Raw genomic sequence first — 20,048 nt, forward strand, 5'->3', positions numbered from 1 at the left:
TCTGCACCGCGCAGCGGGTAGTAGTTATTAGTTAGAGGAGGGGGGGGGGGGGGGGGGGGGGGGGGGGGGGGGGGGGGGGGGGATCGCTAATAAATACATCGTATGAGTTGGCAACGGAAGTGAGAAAATTACGAAAACAAACATCATCCAATCAACTACCGACAAATTTCCACTTACAAATAATGGAAGTAAGAAACTAGCTAGCTTATTAGCAGCTAGTTAGCGTAGCCGCACAATAATAGTATCTGATTATGACTCAAAGTTTTCCATAATAGTAAAGTCCCGCAAGAAAAACGAAACTTAAATGTTTCGTTTAGGTTTCCCCGACAAAATGTAACGCCTGTGATTAACTAAGGCCAACTTATTGTTTTTCAACTAATGTAGGACATTTAAAGGCCTTAATTTTAGATACATGGACTTTTTAAGGATGTGTGGACAGCATGTATCAGAGAGAACCAGTTGCCCAGAGGCACTGTGCACAGCCTCAGCAGCTCAGGCATTGATTCCCATGCCAGCCATCAATCAGAGTGACATTTTATGCATCTGCATCCCATACTCAGAAATCTTACCATCTCTCCATCGCTTCGCTGTGTTCACAGAGACTCTTCTTCTCCGATCATCTCTGCAAGACATGAGGGCAAGACAGATACAGAAAAGAAGAAAGAGGGGAGGGAGCGTCCTGCTCTTTTCCCCTTTATCTATTTTTCCCATTTAAAAACACAGAACCCAGCATGTGGGCTGGCTCAAAGCCAACTTTATCTCTTAAAAGAAGATATTAAGAAAAGAAAAAAAAACAAAACAATCTTAACAATGCCTCCCCAAGGGAGATCTAAATTTACCACTCAGTTACACGCCACATGTTTGCACAGAACCAACATCAGCATGCAAAAAAAGTCCACACTCACTGTCAGGTCTGCTGTCCCTTTCACACAGTTACACCTGAGCGCAGCACATTAATCATCATTTCCAGCGTCATGCACGGAGCCAGGACTCAGTACGGCACTTTGGGCAGAAACGGGGAACTTTCTTCCCCGAAATGCCAAAGAAATGTCACCGGGAGACAGCGCAGGCACGCCGGGAGTCGGACACAAGCACTCAGACACATATCAGTTATCATGCTTACCTCTGGCAGCGGAGAGAGGGAATGAGAGAGAGGGAGACGAGAGGGGGGGAGATACAGAAAGCAAGTGAGGAAGAAGAAAAAAAGCATCGGTTGCCGTAGTGACTGAGACATGTAGTCTGGTAGAGTAAGAGAGGGGAGAGAGAACGATGTAGAGGAGGGCAGCAGACTGTAGGAAAGAGATTTAAATGCTCATTATGCTTTATTATTTTTATTAAATGGACACAGAGGAGAGGGAGTGATACAAAGGACGACATTAATGAGGTAATTATGGAGGTGAGAGGTTAAAGCATAAAACAATAAGTAACTCTGTGGTGTTTACGAGGACAGCTCCGAGAAAAAGAGACGGGGAGGAAAGAATGAGCAGAAAATGTGATTCCAGCTCATTTAATCAGGTTTACTCCGGCAGGGAAGTGGATGCGATGAACTGGTGTGTCAGGAAGAGGCAGGGTCACCCAGAAATCAAAGGAGAGGAGGAGAGAGGAAGAGAGAGGGAGACAGAAAAAAAAGACAAGAGCTGCAAATTTGCACTCACAGTTTGACGGCTTTATTGAACGTGAAAATATTTACAGAGAAAACAATCTGCCTATCACACGTCCACACACACTCAGTCACTCATTCTCTCCGTGTCCATATGCTCCCCTCCTCTTCCTCCCAGACTGGCGCTCAGTCTGTCACTTCTCCCACCCTCTCATTTCCTGCTGGTGGCTGCAGGCCGTGGAGTCCTGAGCTTCACTGGAGAACGCAGCGCGGCCACGAGCCACGCGAGCCGTCCTCCTCAGCCCCTCCGTCCTCATTATCCTCGTAATCTGGAACCCAAAACGCTTTCATTAGGGATTTATCACCACATGTGTCTTCTAAACAAACACAACGCCGTTTGTTTCTGCTGCTCCACTCATTAAAACTTGTGGGAGACGTGAAGACGTGTACCGTTGGTGTCCTCGTCTTCCTCGGTGTCATACTCTGACTCCAGAACCGTCGTGTCCATCAGGCTGTCTCTCTTCACCGTGACGTCACCCCTGTAATATTTAGACCCGGATTAACTAAACGCATTACATTAACAGAGGAGACGCAGACAGATAAACCTATTAGCACACATTTAAATCCTGTAGCGCCTGGAAATTTAATTCATCTGACCCAGAGAGGGAGTAACACACGTTGCAGGGTTTCTACGTGCTTTTGTTGTTGAGTGCTTTGAAAAAGTATTAAACTTTTTCTACATTTGTCATGTTACATCACTGGGATTTTATGTAGATGACTAATAGAAGGAAATACGTCTGTGAAGGGGAAAGAAAATGATCCGGACTCTGTATGCGGAGGAAAACTAAGGCTTCACATCAACCCTGCAGCAAAACAAAGCACACTCACAAAAATGACTCAGTTCAATTTTAGATTCATTCAATAAAAACAATGTGTTTCTTCAATTTAAATAAATTAAATTCATTCAACTTAATTTTTTGTAATGTTTAAATCAAATATCTATTGATCAAATATAATGCATTTGAGTTTCACCAATTCAATTTAATCTAATGGAATTAAACTAATATATTGTCTTTAACTTAATTAGCGAGACCCATTACTCAATGTTTTTTAATCAATTATGTGTAAAACAGTCATTGAAAAAATGCAATTATTTTTTTCTTTACAAAATAAATTTTTTTCATTAGTATATCTATATATATATGTATATTTATGTGTAAATATATATACACAATATGCTTCAGATCAATACATACTCATCATGTTTTAGAACAGTCTAGTCAAAGTCCAGACCTAAATGCAACTTAGGCAGTTTTCATGGCAAGACTTGTTTTGCAAAAAAGAAATGAAGATTTCAATATACTTGCTGTTTTATATGCAAGGTGCTAACTAACATGATGAATAAGCACAAATTGATACAAAAATACTGCAGGAAACAAAACTTTTAAAAATCTCTCACGTATTTCTCTAATAACTTAATGTTCCACAAATTACAGGGTTCAATCCTGTCATTAGGTTTTCCATCATCTGTGTAATGTCTATCCATAAAACTTTCAGAAGGCATGTGTTTGTAGTTTACATTATGATAATATGGTCCTTAGTTTTGCATAAAGTAATCAATTCAGAAAGCAGCCGGGTTGCTTTGGTGGTTCAGTTTAGATATTCAGATTTTTTAGAAAGAATAAGTTCAGAAAACAAAACTAATTTCCATTCCCTCGCTCTTCCCATTCTCCTCAGAGTGATTTAAATCCCAGGTTAAGAAATAATTAGTTTTCAACACTTATCGGGACCTGAATTACTTCCTAGAAAATAAACACAATTGAAGCAATTTTGGAATCTTTTCTTTACTTTTTAAAGTGATAAAAGTGTCAACCTTTGAATTTTTAACTTCCTGCTCATTTCTGAATGAGCAGGAAGCTCATTCTTGAACAGGTTAGGATAAGTCTATGGGCTACACAAAACATGTTCATTAAATTTTTTTTTCCACTAAATCATTCTTAGATAATGAGATTTTAGTCTGGTCAGTTCTGCCTACTTGAGCTGTTTTAGGGCGTCTTGTCACTTTAAATCCAAAGAAGCCGCTGGTGGCCATGCCCCCAATTCAAAGTTTACACTTATATGTGAAAACGGCTTCAAACAGATGTGCAACTATATAACTGTACATATTAGAAAAGCAGAAGTAGAGAGTAGTGAAACCAGCTGACAGAATGTGCTGGAACTCAGCTTGGGTTGCTAGGTAACGGGCTGGGCTTGGCAGGGGTTGCTAGGTAACGGGCTGGGTTTCAATTGGCAGTGCCTGCTGATTTGTGATGTTACATTTGGGAGGTTTTTGAAAAGGCTCATTGTCCAGACACTAAAAAGTATTAACTTATTTCCAATAAATGCTGGGTGTTTATTTTAATCACTGGAAGTATTTTGAGAAGCAGTAGAAACCCAAATGGAAGCATAAAAATGTGTAAAATGTGAATTTTGCATGATAGATCCCCTTTATGGCAGTTTTCAGTAATCACAGAGGGCGCTCCATGTTGCCAGGTCTGCAAAGGAACCCATAAATTTAAATAAGAAACTTTGGATCTGAAATGCCGGTAAGAGCCGAACCCACCTGTTTTTCCCAGAACTGGGGAGCTGCTCCCACACTACGAGGTCTCGGCCGCCGGTCACCCAGCGGTGGTCTCCGCTACCAGTCGTCCACGCCGCGAAGCAGAGGATTCTGGGAGCATCCGGCCAGGTCAGGGAGGCCAGATAGCGACATTGAGGCAGAGAGAACACTGCAGAGAGGAGAAAGAGATTAAAGGTTTGGAGGTCAGCAGAGGGGCACAGAGTGGTTTCGACTTAAGTCCTTATTGTGTTTTCACGCTCAGAGCAGCAGGAGGAGCTTCTGGCTGCGTACGCTTTAATCTTTGACTCACAGTTAAGGGAGCTCTCTCCGTTCGCCAGGTCGTAGCAGGAGCCAATTAGGATGCCCCCCGTCTGGTGAACACAATCTGTCACGCCGGTGATGCTGCTGTGATTGGTCAGCCTGGATATCACTCCTGTGGTAATTGAACAGATGTTAGTCGGGAGGATTATGCAGATTTCCCGAACATCTGCGGCTCACCTGTCCTCCAGTGTAGGATCTTGATGGAGGCTCGACCGTACGCCAGTATCACCCGGTCCCCGCGCGGGCTGAGCGTCAGTCGGCCGCCCGGCCCCCTGCTGAGGCCCGTCACCTGGTTGCTCCAGTGGTGCAGCAGCTGGAGGGGCTCTCTCTCCCAGCGCCGGTTCTCCCACACAGACACCCCCCCCTCAGCCGAGCCACTGAACACCAAAGGACCCTGAGACTGTGGAGGGCACCAGAGACATGGTTGTCATGGTGATTCAAGTCCTTACCCAGCGTTGCCTGTGTGTGTGTGTGTGTTGCATGTATGTTTGTGGAAATGGAATTAAAGTGAATATTTTAAGATGTTTTTCATTCCGCTGCTGGTTATAAATGGATTGTGTGCTTTGCATGAGAAACAACAAAGAGGGTGACAATAATGTGTGATGCTTTAATGCTTTAGGCGTATTATGATGTTTGCAAATTGAAAAAAAATATAAAAAAAACTGTGCATGTGCAGCTCTGGGTTTCAGTTTTCATAAAAACCTCCTTTTTGCTAAAAGAAAAACAAACAGCATGCTCTAAAATTGGGCCAGCTCCACAGCCTGGATCTCAGCGAATATCTTTATATCCGTTTGAAAGCAACAAATAAGGAAAAGCTGAAAGTGTGGAAACTTGCCAGCTGTATTTCTTTGAAAAGAAGCTTTTTTTTCTTCAAAATTAACAATACAAAATGTTTTAAATATATTGAAGACACTGGTATAAATATGTTTAAGTCTCAGTTTGAACGTCACCGGGGTGAAGGAGAGTGCTATCCTGAAAAATAAATCAGAAGATCTGACTCATTAAATCACAAAACTGTAATCTAAATCTCTGAAAATAATAATATACATCACCATTATCTGGATTTGTATGACATCTAAATGGGACCTTTAAACAGGAGCTTAGGAGTTCCACAGGGAACCGTTTTTGTCATGATTTGTAGTAGAAGTGAGGTGGTGAGGGAGGACGCAGGATGAAGATGATTTAATAATGAAATAATCCAGACGGAACAGAATTCAAACGGGCCGCACAGGAAGCAACGGGAATGACAGAGATGCACACAAGACGTACACACGACGAGGATCCGACAAGAGACAAAGACAACAGTTGGACTTAAATATACAGGGAGGGTAATCAGTAAACTAGACACAGCTGGAACCAATCAACAGGGAGGACAAGACAGACTCACAGGGAAACGGGACTTAACAGAAAATCTCAAAATAACTACACAGAAAAACACAGATCACAACAGTTTTAGGTCCCGTCCTTTTTAATTTAGTTTTATATCTGACTTTAAGACCCAAATAAATAAATAAAAATTAATAATAACCACCAATAAATTATATTTAAACCAATAAATTGCAGAAGTAACAGATGTTTTTCATCTCTTGTTATAGGTGGATGTGAACAACTTTATTAAATCAGCTGCATGTTATTTCCTTTTAATTGAAATGTCCTAGCAGGGACTGCGCGTTCAAATTAGCCAGAGGCCAGAAGGCCTTCATGTAAAGGGCATCGCCTGCTTTTTCTCACTGACTATGACCAAATAAACACAACACACCTGGATGGAGGTGACTGCTTCCTCGTGTGCCTTGACTGACTGGCAGTTTTGGAAAGTGTGCCAGCTCCAGGCTTGAACTTTCCCCCCGTCTGCAGGGTGACAGAGTGTGAGGTTAACGTGTGAAGACAGGCGACTGGCAGTCATTATCGCTGGTCACAGCTGACACACCTGAGCCAGACAGCCGAATCGACCCAAACGCATTGCGCTACAGTAACTCGGTGGCAGATGATGCCACGGAGTCAGACTCGGCAGGGATATGAGTAAAGACGTAAACACGGACTTGGGATGAAATTGTGCACATGCGTCAACGGAAACAGACCAATTATTCTGTCCGCTGTGTCGCTTGCACTTTGTGCCCCGGCAGAAACACACCTGAACCGGTGATGATGCAGCCGTCCCCCTCAGGCGCAAAGGAGAGCGCAGTCACGGCGTTGAACGTGTAGATGGACTTAACACACTGCCCTGAGGGGAACAGCAAATGCTGTTTAATTGACAACATGCAGGCCATTATATTTCAAGAAAGTAAATCTTGTGTTGGTGTGGTAAGCATACCGATGCTCAGGGCCCAGATCTTCACGTTGCAGTCTGCAGAGCCGCTCAAAATAAACCTCTCTTTGTCAGACAAGGACAGGGACCTGGCTGCAGAGACAGACAGAGAGGAATCAGAAAAAACTGAAAAATTACTCTAAAATATACAATACTGTACACAATTTTAAACACTTTGTTTCCTTATAAAGTACTTCCAGGAATCTAGATGTGATCACTATGCTTCCTTGAACAAGTTAGAATAGGCCTATGATCTACACAAAATATTTTCCCCATAATCATTCTTACATAATGAGATTTCAGTTTGGTCAGTTCTGCCTATTTTGAGGTGTTTTTGGGTCTCTTGTCACTTTAAATTCAAATAAGCTGCTGCTGGTCACACTCCGCTGTAAATCTTTGAAAAGCAGAAGTGGAGCCTCCTGCATAAAAAAACAAGAATGCAGCAAGTGGTTTTTGGACGGTAAGTCAACAACAAAACAGTTGTCTTTTACAGCAGCCATTGTACCGCGCAGCTGACCAAATGTGTTGGAGCTCCACTTGGGCTCAGCTGGGGTTGCTAGGCAACAGCACAGTGGCCGTCGATTGTGACTTATCAGGAGCTTTAACTTCCTGACATATTAACGTCAGATGCTGCTTCAATATTTCTTTCCTCACTGTTGCCACCAATGGACACTCTAATGTCTCCTGCAGCAAAACACGCCCACAGCATGACACTGCCACCCCGGTACTTCACAGGTGGGTCGACGTTCTTACACTTGTAAGCTTTCTCCTCCTCCCTCCAAATTCAAATGAGCTTACTATGACCAAACTCTTCAGCTTTAGATCACAGTACGTACAGGTCTGTCACAATAACAAATGTGATAAACTGTCCCAGTGATTATTGTGATAAAACAATTTTTAATTGATACACTCATAATGGCATATTAGTGCAAGTTCGTCCTCCCAACAACCAATAGCTTTAATTTTGTAAAGAACTCTTAAGACTGGAACAGGAAGATATTTTATATATCCAAAATAAAACACAATAAAAAACAACAATAAAGTAGAAATAAAAACACACACACAACCGAAACCATAACTAAAACTTATTATAATGTCATTATTGAACTCATTTTAATTTATCATGTGATTAACTGATTAACAGTTTATTGCGACGGGGTTAAGTACATGTCAGAAAATTCAGATTTTTGCCCCTGTGTGAATCCACCACCCGCTCTGATCGGCCTTCCTGTTCATCGTTTCGCTGTGGACAGTGACACCCTCTCACCAGCTTCAGCCACAATCTTCGTAACGCCTTTTGCTTTTCTTCTGGGGCAAAAATTCACATTTCCCACCTAAACACATTCAACTCTGGAAACAAAATTACTCCAGAACCCTGAAGCAATATCGCACAAAGCCACATTCAAGCATTACAAAAGGGTTTTATTGCCTTGGGAGCAAAGCATATAGAAAAGAGGGATGACTCAAAACTTTTGCACCATGCCGCAGACGAGAGGAAGTGATGATGCATAAAAGGATAAAGGAGAGAAATCACAAGAAATAGATGGAGAGGACGTGTTTGTGCAAAAGAAGAAAAATAATCTCATTAGCAGGGGAAGTGCTGTAGGACTGCGCTGCACTTCTACGCTGGGTGCTTTAAGCTGGAGAAGGGAGGAAAGCCAGCGAGTCGAATGATGGAAGGCTGCCTGCTTCAGACAGACAGTGAACTCTCCAAAGTGTCTATTGAGGTTATTTCTCAGCGGAGTTGATCTGATGAACTGCTCCTATAATTACCAGGCCGCAGGACACGGGCATTACTCAGCCGCAGCCAGCCCACATGTGCATCTGCGCGTACTCACCCAGCCTCCTGCAATACTCGGGGGGAGGCGCAGACAGGCAAGTGACTCCGCCGGTGTGGCCCCCGAGGTTCTTCTGCTCTGTTGCCGTGGGAACGTGCCACACCTTCACCGTCGTGTCTCGACTTGGGTGGAGGTCAGGAGTTTGAAAGTAAATTACAAGAGATCAGGACGGAAAAATAAATGTGGTGGAATGACGGCGAGCGCCTATTAGGAGATAAATTAGGAGGAAGGCTCACTTCGCCCATCCATTATGCAAATGCCGCTCCGCTTTACCTTCCAGAAACCACCAGGTTGTCAACAGCAACCACACTGGTGACTATGTCATTGTGACCCTCCAGGAGCCTCAAGCGAAACCGCGCTTTCTCCCAGGACGCTTTGAGGGATGAAAACTCTGCTTCTGCAAAAAACAACAAAAAAAAAGAAACGAGGAAATGATTTGTGCAATTAGCAGTGTTGACTCATCAGCACCCTGCCTTGTTAATCTACAGTACACGACTCCTTGGTATGGATTAGTGCGGCGACGCTGCTGCTGCAAAGCGTGGGGCTAAATTAGCTCCATGGATGCAAAACGTGGGCCTTGTCTTCAGGGAAGCACAACTCAGCCTGTTGGTTTTAATCCTGGCTGCCACACGAGCTTGTTAGGACTCCTCGGGGGCATACGTGTGTAATCTGGTTTTAGATGGTAATCGAAAATTAGGGCACTGCTTTGCTCTTTTAGCTCCCTGAGATAAAGTGTAATGCCAGTCTTCTCCATCTCTTTTTTGCTAATTAGCCCACCTTCCTGCCGCAGCAGTTCTTCTGGAGAGCATCCTGACTCCTCTCTGCTCTGAAGTGACACCTTGGCCAGTTCAGTCGCATCCTGCAGTCCTGCCGTCTCTCCTTCGTTTCCTCCTGCCGCCCTCTGCCTGGCAGCCGGCGCTGGCGTCCCTGCAGCTTTGGACTCAGCTTCTCCCTTAAGGATCTTGGAGGCTGGAGGCGTTTGTGATGAAAGGGTCTCGGGGGCATCTTCCCTGTGCCAGGGCAGAAAACAGGAGCTGAATAAATAATCGAGATGCAAAATGCACATAGCAACCTTTACATCCTCGTATCCCTTGGCCATTTTCACATGTTGTCAGATTACAACCACAGACTGTTTTTTTTTTGTTTTGTTTTGTTTTTTTTTCATTTTTTTATGTGAGAAACAAACTGTAGTCCACAATCGTTAAAGGAAAATGATGCAGGATTTCAGCATTTTGTGGAAATAACCTGAAAGTAGGGCTGGACAATAAATCAATAACAATATATATTGAGATAAACACGCAATCAAAATCAATAGATAATATATCTGATAGAATATCCAATAAATTCACTGAACTCCAGAACTGAACAGCATTCTGGGTAACGTAGGCAAAGGAAAGGCTTGAACCGCTCAACTTCTCACGGCCAGCTAAGCAAAGTGAGAGTCACCAACTAACTCACTTGCTCTTTGGTTACTTAGCAACAGCTTGCTGAATAACTTGTGGTTACCTAGCAACAACCTGTTGAGTAACCGACGCAGCAGCAGTTTAAAGTTTGGCCGCCGTGCCTCATAACTGCTTAAAAATAAAAATAAAAAACTATGGCGTAGAGTGAAAACAGGAAAGGTTACACCACCACTTTGCCAGTATTTCAAATATTTAAAATAAAAAAACGAATCAATATCGACTGATATAAAACGCTTATGTGATACTATTTTCAGCCATCTCATCCAGTACTAGTTAAACGTTTGGCATCCATTTGTTTTCTCTGGAAAATTAGCATTTGTGAACTTTAACGAGACATTTTTCTTTGTTTTTTAAACATGAGGACAGCTTTTCTTTGGTAGAAATAAAAAATTATAAGCAATCTTTTCTTAAAGAATCATGTAATATTTACGACTCTTACGTCTTATTTAACTAAGCTAAAGGCAAAACGGCTCCTTCGGTTTTAAATGGTGCAGACTCCTCCCATAAAACTTCCAATAAAATATGTTGAAACTGGTGGCTGCAACCAAATAAAATGTGAAAAAACCGAGAGGCATCGTCAACAAGGAGACTGGGTTGTGGATTCTGTTTTACACAATGGGGCGCGTCACACACATCACATCTGAACTTGATGATTAAGACGATTAAGAGCTCCAATATGGAGGATGACATCGGTGATTAATGTTTACATGACACACGATGAACAAGAGGAAGTTCTCTTTATCTGAAAGTACCAGAGGATTTGACCTCCCGTGTGTTTCGATAGACATGCAAAAAAGATCAAAGGCTTCAAAGTGAATGTTGTTGCTTTTGAAAAATTACGCTTCTCTCCATATGTACCCCACCATTACACACACACACACACACACACACACACACACCAACGGGCACCTCTCCCTCACTTCCTTACACTTGTCTTTTCATCTTCTCCTTATTTCCGTCTCCCACAATCCCAAGAGTTTGCTGCGGGCCAGAAAGCTGCAGCTGAAGCTCAGCCAATCTGGAACGCAGCTCCGCCTTCCTGGAGATCTGACAGGAGAAAGTCAAGAGATTGGTGGTAAGAGCAAGCTGCTAAATCCACAAGTTGTTTATATCCTGTTTATATGCACAACCAGATCACTCGGTCTGTCTCCGTCTATTAGACTGCAGCTTGGAACATACGCTGTCTGACTGGGGGCTTTGAAATATGCATGTCTGAATAAGTTAGATGTCAAGTGTACATCAAGTGTCTGTTTTCCCTGTTAAAGGCAGCACACTCCACCAACCTTACACAGCTCATCACACCGTCAAGAGCTACTCTGCATCTGAAAACAACTGGAAATCTCTGGTGGTTTGATGCTGCTGATGGCAGCGTGGCTTTTCTTTCTTTAGTTTTTGGTCTGTGTGAGGCTGCAAACACCACATTTTAATTGGCTTTAAAAATACATGGCAGTGCAGCCCACAAAGTATCAAACCTCCAGGATCGAGCTAGACTGGAAAAGGGATGCTTTTACATTTTTTTATGGTTGATAGAACGAATTGATTATATGTTGATAAGAAATTATTAATATTAGCTTGATAAGCTATAATTTGCAAAGTATTGAACATTTTTGATTTTGTTTCTATTCAATAAATGCATCAAAACTAAGACATTCCACCATTTTCTGGAGTACAAATACATCAACCACCACAGACATTACTGTGAGAAAGTACTTGTTTCTTACAGTTTTTGCTTTGTTTTATCTCACTCAAAAAGTTCTTACAATCAAATGATTTAACAGAGACATAATCAGGCACATAAATACAATTTGGAGTGTTTTTCAAAAAGTGATTTTGGTAATTAGAGAACAAAAGTTATCCACTCAGCACCAGGTTGGGTTTGACAGCTTTCTCCCACTAATTTAAATCATCATTTGTAAGTTACTTTTTGTATTTCTTCAGGTTATCTTTGTCATGTTAAAATGTGTTTAATGATTTAAAACACGGGCTGCACAGTGGTGAAGATGGTAATACTGTTGCCTTGTAGCAAGATGGTCCTTGGTTCAAATCTAGGCCTATGTTCTCCATGTCATGGGATGGGAAATAAGAATTAAGCAATACAGATTCCATTATCGATCTTACTTATCGATTTTATTTGTCTCATTGAGTTAGGAAACAAATTCTTTAATTAATAAAATGCATCATAATGCATTTGATTCAAACAAAATTAAAGCTGGCTTAAAAAAATAAGAATTCCTCTGTCAAATTAATATTTTAACATTAAATGTAACTTCTTGCACAACAGGTTTTGGGAAGACAAATTGACATGTTTGTCTTTTGGGGGAGGACCTTTAAATATTTGAGGTGTCTCCAGCTGTGGAAAACACCCTCTCAGTTTTAACCTCTGTCATTTTACTCCTCCCTGCCAAAAAAAATGTTTTGTTTTTTTAAATGCAGAAATGTGGGTCTGCAACAATACATGCTAGGTTGTTTTCAAAAGATGCTTTTAATCTGACAAACGAGTCTCATCGGGACCCATATTTTAATTTATTGAATATGCCTGTAAATATTAATATGAGATAGAGATTATACATACATTATAACGCTAACACACTACGACCTGGAGGAGTTTAACTTTACCTGGGACAATTATGGCAGGAAACGCTTTGCTCGAAGTTCCCCACTTCAAGTCACCGACGTTGCTAAGCAACGTATCAAATACCGTACGTTCGTACAAATCAGACGGTTGTTTGCTGTGTGGCCAAACAACTGCTGGAGGACGTTGGAGGCATTTCAACCCTTAATTGTGATTAAAGCTCTGTTGCAACCGGACCTAGAATCGTTTCTTTTTTTTTTTTTTTTTCGTGAAATGTAACCATACTTTGGAGCGTTTCTGCCGCGACGCCATCTTAAATATTTTTTAGACATTACGTTATCACGCAAATACGTCTCACGTTATCGGAACCGACAAGCGGTTGAAAATTACGTGATTTGTCGTGAGCCACACAGAAGCTATTGCTCTGCATCGAGTCAGGAATATCGGTGGTCGGGAAAATGACATAATTATACAAATAATCTGAAAAAGATACATCCCTTTGCTTTTATTTGTCTAACTACGACAGCTAGATGTCAAGCTGTCGTTTCACAGGTCAGTAAAAGGTTTTCATTAAAAATAAATAAATAAAAATACCGAGAAAGTGGGAAGTTGGTCAGTTATGCTAGCTTGAACTTTGACAAACTTAACATGTGCTGCCCATCTTCGTGTGTTTCGCTTCAGTTAACACTAAAATACCCACAATCCATACTATCATGTTTAAATTAGCTAATAGCTAAGTCAACCATAGCAGTGTTCAGACTGGGTTCAATAATCTTTTTAATGATAATAAAATAAACATCAAGTCTGAAAACATAAAACTCTTATGGACTTTTTTTGTGGAAGAAATGTTTGTATTTTTTTGTGTTGATGTTCCTGAATACACTTGAACATAACTTTTGCTCTGTGAGCTAGTGGTGCTGTTGTCAGCTGGTCGCCATGGCAATGGGTCACCAGAATACAAGTGGTTTTAAGCTGTTTTACACCTGGTTTTTGGCATTATTTTCCCTTTTTTGTGGCGCACTGCTCCGCTGTAAGATCTAAAAGTTCAATAAACGACAAAAACTGGACTAATTACCTCATTAGTTGGTAGAACATGGGGATATTTATAATAATCATCAAATGTGATGAAATATTTTATAAAGTGTATGAGTCATATTTTTTAAACTTTAACAAACCAACCAATGAGCCTGAAGCAATTATGTAAAATTAAATTATTGATCAATACAAAAGAGAAATTTGTGTAGTCCTCTCTTGCATCTTGACAGACCTGACAGAAACCAAGCTGTTTATAGATTTATTTCCAGGGAGAATACATATTTTGTGCATCAAAAACACTGGCAATTTTCTCAGCTTTAAATTGAGCCATATTTTATAGAAATCATATAAGAAATATGGGCACTGCAACTATTTTTGTTACCGTGACTCAATGCATAATAGCGCCTGCAAGTAATTAGTCTTTTGAAACTGACCCTTGGTGTGTCTCTATGTATCTATAGAAATAAAAAGCAGAAAAAACAAAAGAAACTAATAAAATGACAAATACTTTTCACAGTATTTATTTTTTAAAAACACATGCTTTTGATGCTTTTTTAAAAATTATGCCTTCAAAGAAGCCTCAGCACATTCTTCTTTTTTATGTGCTATCGTGAAACAGAAGAAAAAACACCACTTGCAGCTCAGATCTGGAAACCAGAAGTAGGAATCAGCCTGGAAAAGCCAGGTGAGTGCAACTCTAGTTGGTAGCAGTGCTGTAGGGTGAAGCTCAGCGGACGTTAAAAACTCAAACACACCTCTGATAGAAGTCATTCTTGGACCCCAAAGGTTTGAAAATGTCTCGTTCAGTGAGAGCTTCAGATTTTCAGGGGGGAGGTCTGTCACAGTCAATTTCAGAGTGAATTTATCTAGTCTCTGCATCTTTATACTCTCCCAATTCTCCTGCTACATTCACTCAACCACCAGAGAAGAGAACAAAAAAAAACTTTTGCAATTTCTTCTCACTTCACTGTTACCTCCAAAAACTGCTTTGTTAAATTTTTTACTGCAGTTCAGAAAAGAAATAACTCAGTAATGTCGACTGCTTTGTAGCTGAACAAGAAAATCTCAAAACTGTTTTCCAAAGTAGCAGCAGCACACTAATTTTAGACCTGGTAAGACTTGAATTTCAGCAGAAACACCCCCCAAACACATGAGCAGTTTTGGGTACATATTTCACAATCGTTTAATCAATATCAGATTTAATATATGAATGATGAATTTGACATTTTTGAAATCATTATCCCTGAGGGAGGTATTCTAATATTCACAGCATATGTATGCAAATACTTCATGACATTCTTTATGGTAAAAAGAAATGTAGGAAGCTGCCAATTACTATTAATAACCACTATTTTTCCACTGCTGAGCCATTTAATTAATTTTTTGTACTTTTCTCACATGCTGACATGTATATTATGTTGATTGTAGCTTTTTCAGTCTGACACCTTCTCTTAATTAAAAATGCAATGCAATCTAACAAAACTGGTGGTATTATTAAAGTTGTAAAATTGACTGAGCAGCATTTCAGATCTTTATTTCTTTTGCTCTGAGTGGTCAGTAGGCTGCACATCATTACTACACATAAGGCAGAATTATCACCTTGTTTACCACATCAATAAAAATGGAAATTCAGAAGCTTTGTGAAAATAAAATTTTGACTTATGAACAAAATGCAAATAAGTCAAAGCTTCTGGCAATAGGAGCAGAAGTCCATAAAATAAACATTAAAATATAATATAAAAAAATTGAAAATTGTTAGAGAAAATGTAGGTTTTAAGATAATCTCCATAATTTTTTAATTAAAAATTTAAAGCAGTATATGATTAGCACAAATGAAAATGAATCTAATTGTCACATTGTTGATTAAACTGGGTTTTCTAAAGGACACCAACAGGTTCACATGGGAAGGAATGACAACAACAAAAAAAACAACTTTATGAGATTCTTTATCTCACCTGTTCAGAAACGCCATTGCAAAGGGAAGCCACTCGGTTCGTTCTTTCCAAAAGCACAGACCTTCAGGTGTGCAGAATAAGCGATATTAATTGGATCAAATGTTACTTTTAACTTAGCAGATCTTTGTTGAAGTCTCTTACATTGAGCAACCATTTCCAAATATAATGAAATAATTATTTTTGTAATATTGAGTGTTGCAAGAAGAAAAGGGATCATTAAGAAGACAGGTGCTCTTACAACAAAGGGTTGGTAAGGTACTAAAATAACACGTCGCTTTAGAAGTCGCTTCCTCTTTGAGACTTCCAAGGAAAGAAATTTGAGGAAATCTAGAAGGATGAAAATAATACAGAACCCAAAAATGCTCTTCTGATGTAATTATGCTTTATTTTTAAATCCAAATTCAGTACTCTGTCTGCCTGTCCATCTTTTCATAATTTTTTTAATTAATTTTATTTCTCATACAGTGCCTTGCTAAAGTATTAACAATCCTTGCATGTTTTTACGTGGACACTTTTCAAAATATGTTCAGAATAAAAAAATTTAAGTATGGCGTGTATTTGTGATCATTTGTTCTCTTTATGATAGTACATAAACGATACAAATGCGCTGAAATTTCTTTGAACAAATCAAACATTAAAGTCAGAGAAACCATCAAAACAGTGTTTTTTATATAAATAAAGTACTGCAAAAAGGTATTTGCCCTCTTACAGATTTCTTGTTTTTGCTTTTTTGTAATGTTTTAATGTTTTATACCCACTTGTCCTAGCAGGGTCACTAGTACCTGTCTCCAGTAGTCACTGGGCGAAAGGTGACAGGTCACAAGTCCAGAACCGGGCAACATAGAGACACATCACAAACGAGCATGCAGACACTCACTCACACCTAAAGATGATTTAGAGACCAATTAACTTGACAGTCTTGATTTTCGCGCTGTGGGAGGAAGCCAGAGTACCCAGAGAGAATGCACGCTTCCACACGCAAACTCCATATAGACTGGGATTTGAACCAAGGACCATCGTGCTGCAAGGCTATGGTCATACCAACTGCACCATTATGCAGCCTAAAATAAACTCCTAATAAATAAACACTTTAGCATGACACTGTACACTGTAGTGACTGAAATTTGTAATAAATGTCACCCAGGTCAATGTTTTCCACTAACAATCCATTGTAAAGACCAAGTGAACCAGAAGGACACATTATGAAGGTATTATGCTTATGTTTGGTTAGCTGTGTGTCAGTTCAGGGTCTCATATATGTAACCTTCACCCTGTGTGTATGTATCCTCCCAATGAGGAACTGCAGGAGCAGCTCAGCAAAGACAAATCCGTGGTGTAGGGCACATCATTTTTTCCACTGCATTTAGATTGTGACCCTTTATAAGAAGAGACTTTCCTGAAGTCTGCAGTAATTATTTCCCCCTGATACGCCCTGTTTAACGTCTGATTATCAGATCTGCTCAGATCCCTGGGCAAAAACTGTCAAATTATTCATAGCACTATTATTAATTCATGTTAATCACTGCCTTTATGAAGCCAACGCTGTTATTTCAAGAATAACACGCATTCATAACCATTTCTACAGCCCAGAAAACCAATTTGAGACATGATCTTTATAAAGTCTCTCTTGTAAACGAGATCTTGGCTCTCAATGAGGCAAACTTTATAAATAAAACTCAAATGAATAAAGAAAAAGTGACACCAGTAGTCCCCTAACTGGTGTTTTCTCAATCCTAAACCCACCACAGCCCGTTTCATCTTAGGGAAGGTCATACAGGGAGAGTCACATGAACACGAAAAGCCAGATGAAGTGTTTCTGTACCTTGTATTTCTCCTCTGGGCTCAGACTGATTTTTATTTCCAGATTTTCAATCTGCCTTAACTTCTTCTGCAGCTTCCTCACCTCCCCCATCTGAAGCTCTAGCGGTGTCTAAGGCCCCGCGGGTTGGCTAAGACTACGAAAAATGAAACTAAGTGTTCAGAAAGTCTCACATGGGCAATATCTGTACAGAAAACAATGCATAAAGCCAGTCTGTATGTGTCTGCAGGATTACCGCTCTGTTCTATTCGGGAGACGTGTCGCCGGATGTTGACGTTCCGCTGAAAAACGTATAACTATCCCTGCAGCGACGCCCAGTGGCCAGCAGAGGTATGACTAAACTCCAACGAAACAAGAACCTCTTTTGTCATTTTTTTTCCCTCTTTAGTTTTTATTTATTAATATTAGCGTATTCAATCAACATCGGAGGAGCTGGAAGAAGTGGCTGGGGAGGGGAAGTCTGGGCCTCCATTCTGAAGCTGCTGCCCCCGCGACCCGACCCCGGATGAAGCGGAAGAAAATGGATGGATGGATGGATGGATGGATCAAAAAGGTACCACAAAGTATACATTATGTGTTTACACTACATACTTACAAAGTTATAAATAACAAACAAACATTAAAAAAACAAAACAAAATGAATCTTAAACATAGCAGGACATATTGTACTTTTTTTTCTACAAAAAAGGTCAACCTTTTTGAAGATGGTCAAATTTTATGGTTTTTATGATGAAAAGCACTTTGAACTGCCTTGTTGCTGAAGTGTGCTATGAATAAATGTGTTTGATGGATTTATTGAACTTAAAAGCAGTTTTGACTTCACAAATTTACCTCATCCTTCTACTGAAGGATGAGGTAAATTTAAACACTGAAGTAAGGTTATGTAATATTTGCCTAATAAGAGAACATTATTTACACTGTGATCACTCTTATGGTCATTAATTTAAAAAACCCCACCAAATGTAACCTCTTGGATGTTTATATTTGTTAATTGTGCCCCATGAACCCAGATAAGCTTATAAGGATCCTGCAAAAAAGGATTGCACAATGTCACACATAAAAAAACAGATGATCAAAATCCTGTTACTTCCTCACAGAATGCACACTTATATCCATTTGAACCTCAGAAAGTCTTGGATAAAATTTGTTTGTAATTTTAAATTGCATTCTTTTATTTTGGAAGTTGGAAACTATAAATATTTAGATCTAATCTTCTTAATTTGTTCCTTGTTAAGGTCTATGTGGATACTTGTCACTCAGAATACACTTAAGATGAAGTGGATAGAGTTTCTAAAAAATTGTACTCAGGTAAGAGTAGCAATACTTCAACTTTTTATTAAGGTAAAAGTAAAATCTGAAAAATTATTTAAGAGTAAAAAAGTTTTTGGTAAAAAAAAAAAAAGGCTTCTTAAATATTGAGTAACTGATCATACCATCTGATTTAATTTTGTAAAATGGTGTAATAAGACAAAAATATTTGTTTATATGAAAATGTTTCTATTTACAAATAAACAATAGTACAAATAAATAACAGAAGAAACATTTTCCCAAATTAAACATAAAGTTCATTAGACCAATACTTACAGTAAGTAGATAGTGTGTATAACTCATGAAGAATAAAGTAGTTCTAGTGGCAGTGTACAGTGATTTATGTTCCTTCTTTACAAAAAGGCATAAAAGGTGCAGCAGACAGAAAATAACTATAAAACATCAAAGCTTCTGTACAAACAAGAAACTTGACTTAAACATAAACTGTAGATGTGTCTGGTTATTATTACATAATCTTATGTTTGTTCTTCATTCAGTGCTTTGAACTTATTCTCTTAATTGAAACTTAGCAAAGAGACAACTGGAAGGTACAAGAGCAATAACACAGAAATGGTCAAAATACACTTGATGAATAAATACACAAATAAATGTCCAACTGCGGTGAGATCTGAAAATAACTTTGAATTTTATTGTTAAATATAACAGTGTCTGACAAGTTATTGTTAAAGTGCAGCTGCATATTAGGGCCATTGTAGATAGAAAAAAAGGAATACATTTCTGCCAAAAAACTCTGAAATTTTTAGATTAATCTCAGGAATTTTCTAGAAAACACTCAGACATTTCTGAGCTCCGAATGTTAAAAAATTTGCCTGAAAGACTCAGAAATGCTCAGATTATTTTCAGAAATATCCTACACAAAAATACAATGACATTTCTGAGCTGCAAAAATCAAAAATTTGTGAGGAAAATCTCAAGAATTTTGAATTGAAATTTCTAGGAAAAACTTAGAAATTTCTAAGTTTGAAAAGTTGAAAATCTTCGACTTGTGAAACTCAGAAATAATTTTTTCTATGAATTTATTAGATTAATCTCAAAATTTATGCTTTTTTTGTAGCAAATTTTCAACTTTTCAAGCCAAGAAATGGACTTGTTTTTTTGTTTTTTTTTTATTTCTGAGAGTTTTGTTGGAAATTTACTCCTTTTTTCTATTTAAAATGGCCCTAATAAGCTGTTGTAATGTCTTGTATACAGTTCAGAAATCAGACTGTATAG

General features: G+C 39.3%; 2 protein-coding genes across 6 annotated transcripts in view; both read right to left on the reverse strand.

Moving 5' to 3' along the window:
- pianp (PILR alpha associated neural protein) overlaps positions 1-1,555 on the reverse strand; it is an 18,245-nt gene extending 16,690 nt beyond the window's left edge. For 2 of the 3 annotated variants that reach the window (XM_015052754.1, XM_015052752.1), the window contains exons 1-2: positions 906-1,555; positions 570-622 (exon numbers count right to left, since the gene is read on the reverse strand). In XM_015052754.1, coding sequence (XP_014908240.1) covers positions 570-580 — 11 coding nt within the window. In that variant the 5' untranslated portion in view covers positions 581-622; positions 906-1,555. The remainder of the gene's footprint in view (positions 1-569; positions 623-905) is intronic. The other variant, XM_015052753.1, reaches the window with a different exon arrangement.
- A 94-nt stretch (positions 1,556-1,649) lies between these two features.
- Positions 1,650-17,832, reverse strand: LOC106959900 (F-box/WD repeat-containing protein 7). 3 transcript variants are annotated; one of them, XM_015052749.1, is made up of 14 exons: positions 17,743-17,832; positions 17,511-17,643; positions 11,055-11,173; positions 9,441-9,673; positions 8,937-9,060; positions 8,664-8,785; positions 6,832-6,918; positions 6,652-6,741; positions 6,280-6,368; positions 4,698-4,920; positions 4,510-4,632; positions 4,203-4,368; positions 2,051-2,139; positions 1,652-1,929 (listed from the first exon to the last, which is right to left on the reverse strand). In XM_015052749.1, exons 2-14 carry the CDS (start codon positions 17,598-17,600, stop codon positions 1,853-1,855), a joined length of 1,632 nt encoding a protein of 543 aa, XP_014908235.1. In that variant the 5' UTR covers positions 17,601-17,643; positions 17,743-17,832; the 3' UTR covers positions 1,652-1,852. The 3 variants fall into 3 exon arrangements, with proteins under 3 accessions (XP_014908236.1, XP_014908237.1, XP_014908235.1); XM_015052750.1 differs by lacking the exons at positions 17,511-17,643; positions 17,743-17,832 and adding an exon at positions 12,743-12,842 and having other exon boundaries at positions 1,650-1,929; XM_015052751.1 differs by lacking the exons at positions 17,511-17,643; positions 17,743-17,832 and adding an exon at positions 12,582-12,637 and having other exon boundaries at positions 1,650-1,929.
- Positions 17,833-20,048: the final 2,216 nt, after the last annotated feature.

The sequence above is a fragment of the Poecilia latipinna genome, unplaced genomic scaffold (genome assembly GCF_001443285.1).
Source record: "Poecilia latipinna isolate Pla-1442-1.1 unplaced genomic scaffold, P_latipinna-1.0 Scaffold1129, whole genome shotgun sequence".
NCBI lineage: Eukaryota > Metazoa > Chordata > Actinopteri > Cyprinodontiformes > Poeciliidae > Poecilia > Poecilia latipinna.